The 14061-nt window shown below is 31.5% G+C and overlaps 1 protein-coding gene across 1 annotated transcript in view; it reads right to left on the reverse strand.

The window, feature by feature from the left end:
• Positions 1-14061, reverse strand: part of LOC118202899 (glucose dehydrogenase [FAD, quinone]-like) — a 184538-nt gene that overhangs the window by 9901 nt on the left and 160576 nt on the right. Inside the window, exons 7-9 of the mRNA XM_085815908.1 lie at positions 10775-10928; positions 7747-7910; positions 1700-1877 (exon numbers count right to left, since the gene is read on the reverse strand). Of these exons, the coding sequence (XP_085672034.1) occupies positions 1700-1877; positions 7747-7910; positions 10775-10928 (496 nt within the window). The remainder of the gene's footprint in view (positions 1-1699; positions 1878-7746; positions 7911-10774; positions 10929-14061) is intronic.

The raw sequence follows: 14061 nt of genomic DNA on the forward strand, positions 1-14061 counted from the left end.
AAACTAGTACCGCAAAAAATTTTAAAAAACTTACGCTGATTCTTAATATTGGACTTTGTTTTTGAAATATTAATTTATATAACATGTAGTCATTAGTCTTTCACAGTTGCTTTGAGTCTGTGCAGCTTACTGTTAAATACATTTATTAACAATATTTTAGAAATTATTAACAATATAGTCTAATTAATTTTCATATAAAGTTAATATTAACTGTATGAGAAGATAAGATCAAATTTTGAAGAATTTATTTTTCTTCTCTCTTTCGTTCATTCATTTGGTAAAGTTGTACGATGTCAAACATATTAGAAATATTAGTATCCTCCATTTTGGTAAGAATGGCATCTTAAGTACAAAACCATGAGGATAACATGAACGACTAGAAAAATTTTAATAATGATCTTTTATGAAATAGAAAATACGTAGTTTGAATGTCTCGACATACACTAATGTACACATTTAGAAATTACACAAACTTGGAAATATATTTCTCTAGCGATCTATTGATAAAATATATTCCATAGATCTACACCTATGATCTATTTTCTGATTTCAAGCTTTCACAATGCAAGCATTCAAATCCGTGGCTTTGCTTTCAGGAACCTTTGGACAATCTAATACACAGCATGAAAAATCTCTATAAAGCTTGCACTGCGGCCACAGGTGAACAAACCATGATTAGATCAGCAAGTGTTTCTATATATTAATGTCTCAACAGCAGTAATACCAAGTTTTTTCCCTTCGCACTTTATATCACATTCCCTATGTTCTTTAAAATTATGTTTTTTTTTTCCCCCAGAAAAAGACAATTTTACATTTTCAAGGTATCCTAGGAACGGCAACATGAATATCTGATGCAAAAATCCTTCAAATTATATGAGTTTCTATAATTTTTCCATCCAGCTTATTAATGCGGGTATTTAGTTGTCTTTTACATCAAATTACGTAAGTTTACAGTTTTTGCGGTTGCTTGCCATAATGTCAAAAGTCGAGATTTGTTCTGTGTTGTCTTTGATGTGAAATACTTGACACGGCAGAATATTTTATTATTATTATTACTGTCATTTTAATTGAGCCCATTTTTTCTGTAGTACAATTAGTTCTACGTAGCCGATAAAAACATCTTATGAAATCGTTTTAAACCAATGTACTATTTCAGAATCAAATTACAATTACATATAAAATAAAAGCTGAATAATAATTTCTCTTTTTGCCTTTTTTAAAGTGCCAATCGTCTTCGCATTTCTTTAGTTAATTGAGAAACATTATTGTCTTTTTTTTTTTTTTTTAAAAGTGAAGCGGCGTCAAATGAAGGATACGCGATAGTTAATTTAAAAAAATTCTTAAATTTAATATTCCTTACGCAGAGTGAAATTGGGAATCAATTTTCAAAACTGAATATCTTGAAAGGATACAAAATATTCTTCTACTAATTCAAAAGAATAAGTTCTACCTTTTTGACTCAGTGACTTATATTTCATTTATATTTTATACATAATATCCTCTTTACATAACTTCTTATTATAAGGCTATTAGTAAAATAATCACCCCCAGTTAGATGTTCTTTGCATATTATAACCGAGATAGCAAGCTAAAACAAAAATTTTCATATAACCAGATATTTATTGAGGATTTTTAACTTCGTATATTGAACATATAAATTTAATTTAAAATATTAACGTAAATTATATTAAAAACTCACATTCAACCATTGTAAGAACATCTTGAGGGTGGGTCAAGTATCTCGGGTCGATGATAGGAGGATCATATGGGTCTGCAGATCTTAGCTTCAGATAACCTCTACTTTTCGGCCTCAGCAGTACAGGACAGAAAGTGTAAGAATCCCTGTAGGCATATGGTTTGTAGACTTTCTCCCACATCTAAGAAATGCAAAAGTCTTATTAGAATCATAGATTATGCTTCACTGAAAACTGCTGCAAAATTATTTAAATTCTAAATTATAAAAATATTCATTCTGTAACACATATTTTAATGTCATAGCTGAAGGTAAATTATCATTTTCTCTAAAAGCAGTTAGACATATTTCAGAAAATATATGAACATTGTTAGATAGACGTAAATTGTGCCATAAAACAATTTTTATAAAAATATTCCTCATTTAATTAAATGGAAAATATAGTCACGACTAGTCCTTTTTATCAGGATTAGAGTGCTATTTATTTGGCTGTTGAGAATAATCAGTGGCATATGAGTGAGTTGAAATTCTGCACTTATAGTTCTGCACTATATAGACGAGTTTCACGTTATACTATATCTATTTGATTTATTTAATTACTTTGATCTATTGTTAGTTTAATCTCAATATGCTTATCAACATCTTTGATATTTTTAATAACACATGTAACATAACTATTTAGCCATAACCGAATTATTTTATTAAGCGCCATCTAGTGGCGAATAGGAACAATTTAAGACAGTCGACCTTCAGCCGCGTTACACACATATTTTTTAAATCAATAATTAAAAAGCATATACTTCAAAATGTGGTTAGAATGATAGAAAAGAAAATATTGAAATTATTCAGCTTTGTTATTTAATCAGTCGAGTAATTTGTAAGGTATTTTCTCCCTTGTTTCTGCATGCCTTCGTAGTGTAATGATTAGCACACTTAGCACAAAATAACTTAATGACTCTACAGCAGTGCTCCGCAACCTTTTCTCACCTGCGACGTACAAAAAATCTTTCTGGAATTTCGTGGCACACCAAAGAGTTCTGAGTTACCAAGGAAGTGCCGAAAAAATTCAAATGCTGACACACTTACAATCACACACACAACCACACAACAGTGAAATATATAAAAACATTTAAAATAGACATTATTAAGGGAAAAAAATTGTCATTGTGTATTAAATACATGATAAAAAATTGCAAAATGTCAAATACATGTATTTGATTGCGGCACACCTATATCCTACTCATGGCACATCGGTTGCGGAGCACTGCTCTACAGTAGCGCCCGAACTAAAAAGGGGGTGGACGACGATTTTTCATCACCAGGATTTGGCGATTGTTTTCCTAATCCCCAGCCGACCTTTAAAAGGGAATATGCAAGGTATTTCCCCTCTTCCTTCTGCATGCCTTCGTGGTGTGATGGTTAGCACACTCGGCGCGTATTCGAGAGGTCCAGATTCAAGTCCCAGCGAGGGCATTGCAAATTTTTCGCTACTCCAGCATCTAAATAACCTAATGACTCTACAATTATTTTTCTCCTTTCGTAGCAAAGCTTTAATTTGAAATAAAATAATGCAAAGAGATTATATCATTGTTCCGATTCATTAATTTAAGGTGGGAAAAAGATTTAGTATAAAATTCTGTATTTAAGTATTTTTAAATGGTAAATTAAAAAATATATATATCACCACATACAATTTTTCTGTGTATGATTTCCATATTAAATATGTACCTTCTTGCTCTTGATATGTTTGGTATATTTGGATTATGACGAAACGAATGAAGGTTTTCAGTCTATGCTTTGTGGTGGATTTTTTAAGTGGCTCATATTCACGTTACACATGAAGAAAATTCACGAAAACTGTCATGCAGCCAGCCTCTTCACCAAGATTTGAACGCAGATCAAACTACCAGTGTTTAGGAACTTCACCGCTTGGTCACTGGTGGACTGAAAAGCTCTTAAAATTAGTCTAATGCAGTGGTTCTCAACTTTTTGACTAATGCGTATCATCTAAACAAAAACTGAAAACCTTTAGTACCACCATTACAAAGTACTACCAACACTACTCTTGAACAAAGCTCAGCTCGCATAAATTTACGAGTGTTAAGAAGAAAAAAAAAAAAAAAAAAAAAAAAAACTCAATCAGGATGTTGGGGTTTTAATTTTTGAATCAATAGTTAAAAATACTTTGCTTCTTTGCGTGCTCTTGCCTACCACCGGTTGAGAACCCCTGGTCTAATGGGATGCTATGTGTTGAACAATATATTAAAGAAAATGTAAGTTTCGATACTAGTAAACACGAAACTGTGGTGAAATACAGATTTACATGTTTGTTACATGCTTACATGTTTTATCTTCATACGACTGTGAAATATTATGAATATAACATAAAAATTTCAATGAGGTAGGAAATGAAATCTAAATCATTATAATCTAAATGCATAGCATTAGTAATATCCTAGTCTTGTTGAAAAATTTTAAAAAAATTATAAATCAGGTGTATAATAAATAACATGAACTCGGAGTATTATAAACTATAACAATTAAAAATATTATTAGTGTGATTTAACGACTGTCTATCTTTACAAATAATTTCATTAAAGTCTGAAATTAAATTGAAAATAAGCTGCATATTAAAGATTAACCTGTACGATGGAGTTAGAAAGATCTTCTGTTAACTAGAGTTATGATGCAAAAGTTTATAAAAATTATAATTCAAATAGGAATTATCATGATTACAACACAATAAGTTCTACATGCATGAAAATGTGAAAATATTACAACAATTTATGCAATAGAAACAAATAAAAGTGGTTTAAAACGAAATGGATGAAGAGGAAATTAAAAATCTCAAGATATGAAATATAAGGGAATTTGAAATTTCTTCTTTAAAAACTTTAGACTTTAAAGAATTTAAATTTTTTTAAACTTCTGAAAATTTTATTAAATATGAAAATGCTGCAGATGATAAAAAGTATCAATTATAACTAATTAAATGTGTATTATAAATTAAATGAGTTCAAAGTATATCGGTTAGATTAATTGGGAAATAAAATAAATATTTAATAGTTTCTAATATTAAAATACTGAATCTATAATAAATGTAAATAATTTTAAAGTAACTTTAATAATTATCTAGTCAAGAGAACTGATTTAAGCTAAGCTGCAAATTAATAATAGTATCTTCTCTCAAGTTCGAAAATTTATAGCTTATATATAGTTAATTTAAGTTTTAAACATATCATTAATCTATCAGTTTTATGTGTGTCAAAAGTGATTATATATATATGTAAGATAAAATATATGAAAGCAAACTTCTAAACTTAATTCACTATAACTTCCATTATTTTCTATTTCATTTGAGAACTTCCTCTATCTGTCCTAAAAATAGCGCTTAAGTCTAAACTGCGTCATTCAAATTAATCATGCGATCTTACTTAACCCATAATGCAGATCCCTCTCGACCAATCACCAAATTGTAAACCAAAACTTTTCTCTTCGCGTGCTTCCATCTTTCATAACTACGCACTTCAGCTTTTGCTCGCTACTGTGCTAAGATGTGATTTCGCTGGCTTGCTTTCCTTCTCAATTATATCAAAAATGTAATGTTCTTGAATAGGCATAACTAGAGTGCCAAGGTGATTGTGGCCACAAATATCAATTGGAAATAAAAATGGAATTAAAATCGCTTCTACTGCCAAGTTTAATTTACGAAGTCAACACATTTGCTTACGACGCAATCAGATTACTTCCTCTTCAATATAGGATAATAAGCATCTACAGTGCTCCGTCCTTTTCCTTTGTGCATTTATTATGACATATATATATATATAACAGTAGTTAAAAGCTACCACTCGGAAATTTTTGAATTCCTGCGAAGTTTAAAGAAGTTCTGACTCGTTATTTTTTAAGCATAGTAAAACTATAATAGGAATGCAAAAGAAACTCCTTTTTACTTTAGAGTATATCAGATTTTTTATTTAATATTTGTTTCATATGCACAGTTTTCACAGTATCTGGAAAACGAAAATAGAGGCTTGTAGTCTCAATTAAATATCCCATTTATATGGATAAATGACATTTTGTAGCAACTATGTACTTCTTTGGAATTCAGGTTATTAGAAAGAGTGTGTGTGTGTGATTATGGCAAAGCCTCGAGGGCTATCTGCCTAAGGGGAGGGATGCCTTCGTGGAGGACTTTCTAAGGGAAACTGGCTCGTATACACGTTACACATGGGGAAAACCACGAAAACGGCCATGCAGCCAGCCCGTTCGCGGGATTCGAACCTCGGACCGAACTACCAGTGTTCAGCGACTTTACCGCTCCGCCGCTGGTGGGCCAGGTTATTAGAAAGAGAGGGAAAAGAAAAGCAAAGTCGCGCACTAGTGGTTTTTACTTTGTTCACTTTTCGTATATTAAGGTGAGGGATGGAAAAGTTGGCTATTGTTCGTTGATGACTGGGAGATAAGGCTCTCGTCAATTAAATTTCGCGTATTTGGTAGACTACCAATATATCTTGAATCTTAAGTTGAGAAGACATTAAAAGTTCAGGTGAAATGAATCTTCCACTTCATAAATACACCACAGCAAACATTTCTTATCCGTCTAAAAATTCTCTTCAATTTTATTGAACATTTCATGTAGTCGATTTCATGTTTCATTCCAGCTAGCTAGTTCTGTGTCGTTAATTTGAAAACTAAAACTTTAATTTTATTTATTCCTGAACTATATTAGTTTAGCTAAAATACAGACTTCTTCAAAACGATTATCAGGATTTCAAAAAGCTGTAATTTTGAGATCTGCAAACATGAAATGATAGTAATACATGAAATGAAACGGAAAATGTCCAAAGTTTCATTGAAACTGCTTTACATGTTTTTCCATAGTTACTGGAATATTTTCAAATTGGTAATAAAATTTTCGTTATATTTCCCTTATCGTTGTATTCGTAACAGTATAATGGTGAGGTTTTGATGTCATGTAAGATATGCATATATGTATAAAGGTGGTACGAACCAAAATTTTTTAACATATTTAAAATAAAGGAAAAGCGCATAGCATTAGATCAGAAGGCCAGTCATAGACTATATTATGTCGCGGAGTTTATTTGTAACTGCCCGAAATTCCTTCGTTAAGAGAACGCAACGTATTTGGGTAATACAATAAAACCTATATAGTTTCATTTTTCCTTTTATATGCATCATTGGAATTTTATTTAATATATATGAGTTACTCCGTTAATAAGAACGGAATTATATTCGTCTGAAATTGGATATTTAATTTTCAGTAACGTTTATATTTAGTTAATCTAGTGAAATTTAAAGGTGAGTTGCAATATGATGGCATGCTAATCAGAATAAATAGCGCATACCTATTTTTAAATAATTTACCTTGCGTGTCTGATATTTTAATCTATGCTAGGTTTCTACCCCAACAATAGCCTGACCTTAATTTCAAGATTTTAACCAATGCTTAATTAGGTGATTACAATATTTTCTACGACAGTTACAGCATGACCTTAATTTGAAGATTTAACTAGTACTTAATATTAGATGAATAAAGTGAAGATTAAATAATTTTCAGATTACAAAGAGTTTCCAATTAACAGTGGAACCAAAATTGAGTCTATTAGAAGGGGGTTCTTCAAATGCATACTCCTCTCTTTTAAATTCAATGCAATATGTTAGTTCTTTTTCAATTGCATATGGGAGACAAAATCTGTATATATATATTTATCTGTATCTATATATATATATATATATATATATGTATTAAGAAAACACTTTTGACATTTCTTTCAGTTTAGAAACTGGGGATTTACTCACTATCTATTTAATTTAACACATGCGTTAAATCAGGAAGTGCGGAAAGATAATAGCTGGATACAGGTTTTTACACATTTGTGGACACTTGTCTACACTACGTATCTGGCTGTGCATATTAAACTACTTCCTCTCTTTTTAAAATTCTTTTTGTGGCATACACTTCTTTTCTTTGTAACATAAGCATTTTTTTAATTTCATACAAAATTACTCATTCTGAGTTCTGAACCTACCTCCCGTCTCTGTCCCATGACACGCTGAAATGTCTGACCACCATCCGCAGCTGGTGATCCGGAAAGAAAATGGATTTCTACATCTGGGTAGTCTTCTGACTTATTGGCATATTTAGTATTCACGAAGCCTAGACCTTCGACACCTCCAAGGACAGTTAGAGGACCTGGGAGATAAACATAATGATATGAAAAATATATGAATTATACATAAAGACACTAGAGATATAGGACTTTTGTTCCACATCCATGGTTCTCATAGATATAAACCATTTTACGATCTGTTATAAATTTTTAACAGCATAGAATTGCAGTTTTATATAAAACTTTAACTGTATTGCATGGATAACTTCTTAAGTTATAAACTGTGCTCTATATTTTGCCATAACTTTATTGTAACGTAATTGAATGAATATATAATGACTTTTTTAACTATTTACTGGATTAAAAATGCTACAGAAGGGGATAAGAAATTCTCGTTTGATAGCTCTGAAATAATGAGTATGTTCTGAGATAATGTTACTGAGCCCTGGCAGATACGATACAAAAGTCTTGATCCAGTCACATGATAAAATATTCATTGCACTAGGAACTAGTATTAATGGAGGTATAGACGCAGTGTAATCTGCAAACATGTATTGATAGTAATACATGAAATGAAACGGAAAATGTCCAAAGTTTCATTAAAAATGCTTTACATGACTTTCCATAGTTAGGGGAACATTTTAAAATTGGTAATAAAATTTTCGTTATATTTCCCTTATCGTTGTTTTTGTAACAGTATAATGGGGAGGTTAACAGTAGTTATTTATTTTTTCTGGTTGCGGGCTTACCGGTCGGCATTTATCTGGTTGCAGTCTTTCAGCTATGCGTGCTATTAAAGTGAACATATTGGCAACCTCTATACATAAATTATCTTGCTGTTACAATGGAAGGGTTAATACAGTTAAAATTTTAAAACAAGCCTTTAAATAGAAAACTTTTATCCTATAATTCCAAATTTCTCCTTCTAAATTTTCTTTCTTTGTTCTTGTCATTTTCTCTTTCTTTCTTTTCCATTCTTTTTATAATTCGATTTTATATCAAAGCCCCTGAATGATGTCGACTCCTACCAGATAATGATATGAGGATTGCTGTACCGAATGCTTTTATTTAGCAATAACAGATTTCTATTGGAAAAGTATCTTTAAATTAAGCCACTAAAGGGCAATCTGCCTTAAAACTAAGATAAGTTTTTTAAAATAGATTGTGCCTGATAAGGCCGTCAGACGAAAGCTTTTTCATTCAGACTCCTTAAATCAAAACCTACAAGGAAAAAACTATAAAATCCATTCAATAATGCCACAAAATTAACACTGATGTAAACGTTTAGAGGGGAAACATTGGGAAATATAATTAAAAGTCCACTAAATATGTGCGGATTTCTCATGATACTTTACACTGCAAATGAATTTTTATAGAAAATTCATTAGGAAATAAAACTAATTGAGAAAGGAACATGAGTAAAATTCTTCTTGTGTTAAGAATTAGTAAGAATTAGTAATAAAACATGAGCACAAACGCTTCTCGAGTTGACTTAAATATCCAAATTTTAACTACCACAAAGCAGTTTAGAATTGCATTTAATTTTTGAACAATTTTACCTCCTGTTTTATAGCCAAGAGAGTAAATATAGTTCTTGTCGCAGCTTAGCTTATGCTCGTTTTAGAAAAATTCATGAAAAATCAGGGATAATAAATAAACGCATGTCCAAAGGACTCGTGGGTACCGAGGTGACAGTATGGTTTTCTCAGATACACTCATCCATTTCTGCCTATGTCAGAACGAGGACGAGTCACAGGAACGAGTGTCTTGTACCCTTCCTTTCCTGTTAAGCAGTCACACGTGACTTATTGGTCCTTCTACAAAAAAAACGTGAATAACCATAACATATTCAAGTTTAACGTCCATGCTCATGAGTGTTACAGCCTAATCCATGAAACACCGCATTTAACAAATGGGTTTATAAGTACTGAGAATTCTGCGAAGATGTAATAGTAGCCCTAGTCAACAAAGAACACGCATTTTTGAATGCAGGTTTAAAGTTGAAAGTGACAATATAATGCAACGAAACTTTCTTAAGAAGACCATTAGGATTCCAAGTGACTTTTGTTTTCTGAGGAGAAGGTCATCTGACAGAACGCGAATATCTTTAATGATCTGTACGTTTATTTAATTATAAGAACATCATTTAATAAATTTATCTAAACTGTCCTATGTTACAAACTTAATATTATAAACAGTATAGTATGATTGCAAAATTATGCCGTCCAAACAGCAATTTTTCTGAGCAGAATGAAATCTAATTTTTATAAGCTAATTTATCAAATTTTGAATGTAATTTTATCTGTAATAGTCTTTATTTAGAATTATTTTTATTGCTATGAAGATTATCAGAAGTATTTATTCTTGACATCATACTTTTATTTACATTTCATTAATTCTAAAATTTTCCGTTTTATTGCAAAGGCACTTGATTATACATCATCGGCCTCCATGAATCAAAGATACACGAGATCGGAGTATGAAAAAATACAAAAAGACAAAACAGTAATTAACCTCATTACAATAATCATATCTACATCAAAACTGAGAAATGGAATAAGAAATGACTACATTAAGCAATAATAATAATAATAAATTATTCTCTGGATGTCAACTGCATCAACTCTCTAGTCCGGCAATATCGATTGTAGGGGTTTTTCTTCCTTCAATGAGGACCATTTTAGAAAATGATCTCTATCCATCTCAAAATTCTGGTCGCGCAAAGTGCACAAGGAACTGTCATATATATACGAATGGAGTGCACATGTTTGACGAGACAATCATGTTCGGTCGTTAATTCAAAAGTACATTCCTTCATCTGAGTTCGAATTTGTAGTATCATACAGAAAAGGAGACAGACGATATGAGTATTCTAAAGTTTGTTCAAAATCTAATTAAACCTTTTTGGCAAGCAAACTAAAATTTAAGAAATAAACAAAGCTCTTACCTCTTCCAATTGAAAGATAGCGAATGATTTCCTTCAAAGTAAAAACTCTTGGCTGTACAATGGCAACAGGCTCTTTCACTAAATAATGGATACCACCAGGATAAATGTGATCTTGTAGATTGTATCCGACTGGAAGATCAGCAATGACTGGGATCTACACATAAAATACAAATAAAATCAGTTTGATTACGGAACCGTACTTGGAAATTTCTTTTTCGGGCTACAAAAATTACCCTCTTGCTAATAGTAATGTAAAGTTGTATAAAACGCTTTATTAATGACCGGATTTAGATTTGACAAGATCCTAAGCTATTTGAGATATGGGGCTCTTTATGAGGGATGTGAGACATTTTTTGTCTTAATACAGGATATAGTACAATTTTTGAAGGTGACACTAAGAAAGTGGGGGCCATAAACTATAGCTTGTGCAGCTTATACGTAAATCCGGCAATATAAAAGCCGCTTCATTGTTTATTTATATATAATAAAAGTTAAGATAGTGAAGTTAATTTATTTAGTTACGGCGAAATTCGAAATAATTTAAATAAATTTATATATCATAATTTTAATAAATTTAATAAACAATTCGAATTATTTCCAATAAATAATATATATACTTTTTTGAAATAATTATTTCGAATAAATATTATATACACTTATTCGAAATAACTTTAATAAATTTATATATCATAATTTTTGTATCAATGTATCAGGCAAATGATATTAACTGAGTACATTAATTTCTTGATAAGTGAAGCTTAAACTCGAGAATTCCATTTTAAAAGCTTAGTTACTAGATATAAAAATCTGTTTTTCTCTGGCTGCCCTGTGTATGTTAGAAACATCTTTTGTTGATTCAGTAATATTGTGAAGTTTTATTGAAAACAGAAATTAGCTATTATATAGCAATTATATTAGAAACAATATAAAAGTGAAAATTATAAACGAGAATATATGCTACTTTTAAACAGGATATTTTTTTATGGTGGTCTGCATAAGAGATAAAAGAAACATATTACAGCACGTGGAATGCAATAGCTCTCAGTAGTGACAGTTCGCCACAAGGGGTGGATGATTATTTCTTCGAGTCTGAATGGAAGATTTACGAGGACACTTTTTACAGGCATCACAGCTCTCTTGGTACTTGTTATTTCATTTTTTTTCATCGTATGAAACATTCTGCAACCAAAAATGCCCACAAAAATACGAAGACTATCCATTCATCGTGAAATTAATATAAAAAGCTTTCTTAGACAGACATGCAAATTGTAGAAAAGTATATAGCAGTGAATCCACTGAGAAAAACTTAAGCACATAAGAAACGCTTATACTAATAACACGTAGAGGTCTGCTCGGCTGCTGTTTTTCAGATCGAATTTATTTGGTAAGTTATTACAATAGTGCTTTTGCATTAATAAATCGTAATGCTCTGAAGATTTATCTGATGACAGTACAGCTAGCTAAGCCGCTCGACAGATGTTACATTGCCGTCTCCATGGAGGAGTCTGATTGAACCAACGAATAACCGGTACAGCGGTCGGAGCGGTGGCATAATGAGATAATGTTGGAATTAGTGTTGCTAAGAAGGTTCTGTAGCCGTTATGTGGGTAGCAAAAGGTAATATCTTGCGATTCACTAATGTCTTGCGATGGAAGTTGTAAAGAGTATACATTCTTAGATTAATTATGGTTAATATATTGTTAAATATCAATGTACAAATTATACCCCTTGATAGAAGCACAAAAAGTGCAACATGTCAAAGAAAATGTACCAAATAAATAATAACAATTTGTAAACTTCTTATAGAGGCTTCGTAAAGGTACCATCTTAATCCTTATGATTTATATAAAGACTTTAGGTCGGATGTCATCTCGGTGGAGAGTAAAATAGAGTTTCTCGGGGTGAACTTGATATAGTGGATAGTTGTTATAAATATATAGTTATATGACCTTTTCATGTATAAACTGTATTTAGGTGAGTAATAATTTTATGTTATTGACGTCGTAAATGTACACGATGATAGTCTATTCATGAAAAACTTGATGCAACTGCGAAGGGTAGATGACTTTTATTCTTAATAAACTATTTTGATACAAAGATATCTAAACTGACACCTTTATTTAAATAGTTACACTGATTTCTTTTGCATTCTGAAAATGGAATGGCAGCCAACAGCCTACTTCTAAGACAGAAAAGCTGATTAATAAATTCAAGATGTCTAGTTAAAGGGATAGATTCAGAGTAAATCAATTTCGGTTCGTCTTAACTGGTAAATTAAGTTTCAGTTCACAAAATTTAATATTATCATCTGCTGAAACTTAATATAAATATCTGGATAATTAGCGTTATGTAAAGATTATGTGAGAAAGATTAATTTTGAAATGACATAGTTTAGAAAGATTTATTGTAAGCAAGTTACTATTTATAGGACATGAAGGCGAACTAACCAATTAAATCGGCTGTTGTAAATTAAAGTTGGTTTTTTTTAAAATCTTTCCTATTTTTCTACCTCCCTTTTATATATATTATATGTAAGACCAAGTTAAGTTTTATTGAGAATTCTGTCTCAAACAAAGGCCACTACGCGGACACAGACCTTATCCTCCGCACTAAGCAAGAGGACCTGGAGATAGTCAAAATCACCTCGGAGAAAGGAATATATAAATTCATTTGCTACGAATCACGGTCTCAATTTCAGAAAGCAGATTTTTTAAAAGGACTCTCTCTTTGACCCCCAACGCTGAACCGGCACACTTGGATGTTGTCTCATCTAGATATTTTCAAGCAAGGAAGTAACTAGGAGTCCGTGTTATTTCACCCTCCCGCTACCCACTCGGATGGCGGAAATCGCTACCGTCCGACAGTAAAGACAGCATAGGCTGCCTTTACTGGAAGTAGGAACCAGGTTCATGTCATTGTGCCCCCAGAGCCGGTACTGTTTTAGTATGCTACTAAGCCAGCGTATGCAACTTGCGGGATATATGCAAGATAAAGAATTTGTAAAACATATGTGGATACAGTCTTTGTAAATGCAGAGTGCTTTAATAAAGCAGATTTAACTCAAATACTGTTTAATGTTAATGGTAGACATATTGGAACATTTTAATGCGTTTCAGTGTCTCTAAACCCACACATTCCTCCCATTTCCTTTTCCTATTACATCTTTTAAGCATAAGTATATGCATTAGGATAAAAATTAACCCAACTTGTCAGAATTTCAAATAAAAAAGTGTACATATTATCCATTGACTCTCATTATTCAGTGTATTTTCCAAGGTCATTTACCA

The sequence above is a fragment of the Stegodyphus dumicola genome, chromosome 1 (assembly GCF_044657685.1).
Source record: "Stegodyphus dumicola isolate Sdum_Otavi_A_Nest chromosome 1, ASM4465768v1".
NCBI classification, from domain to species: Eukaryota; Metazoa; Arthropoda; class Arachnida; order Araneae; family Eresidae; genus Stegodyphus; species Stegodyphus dumicola.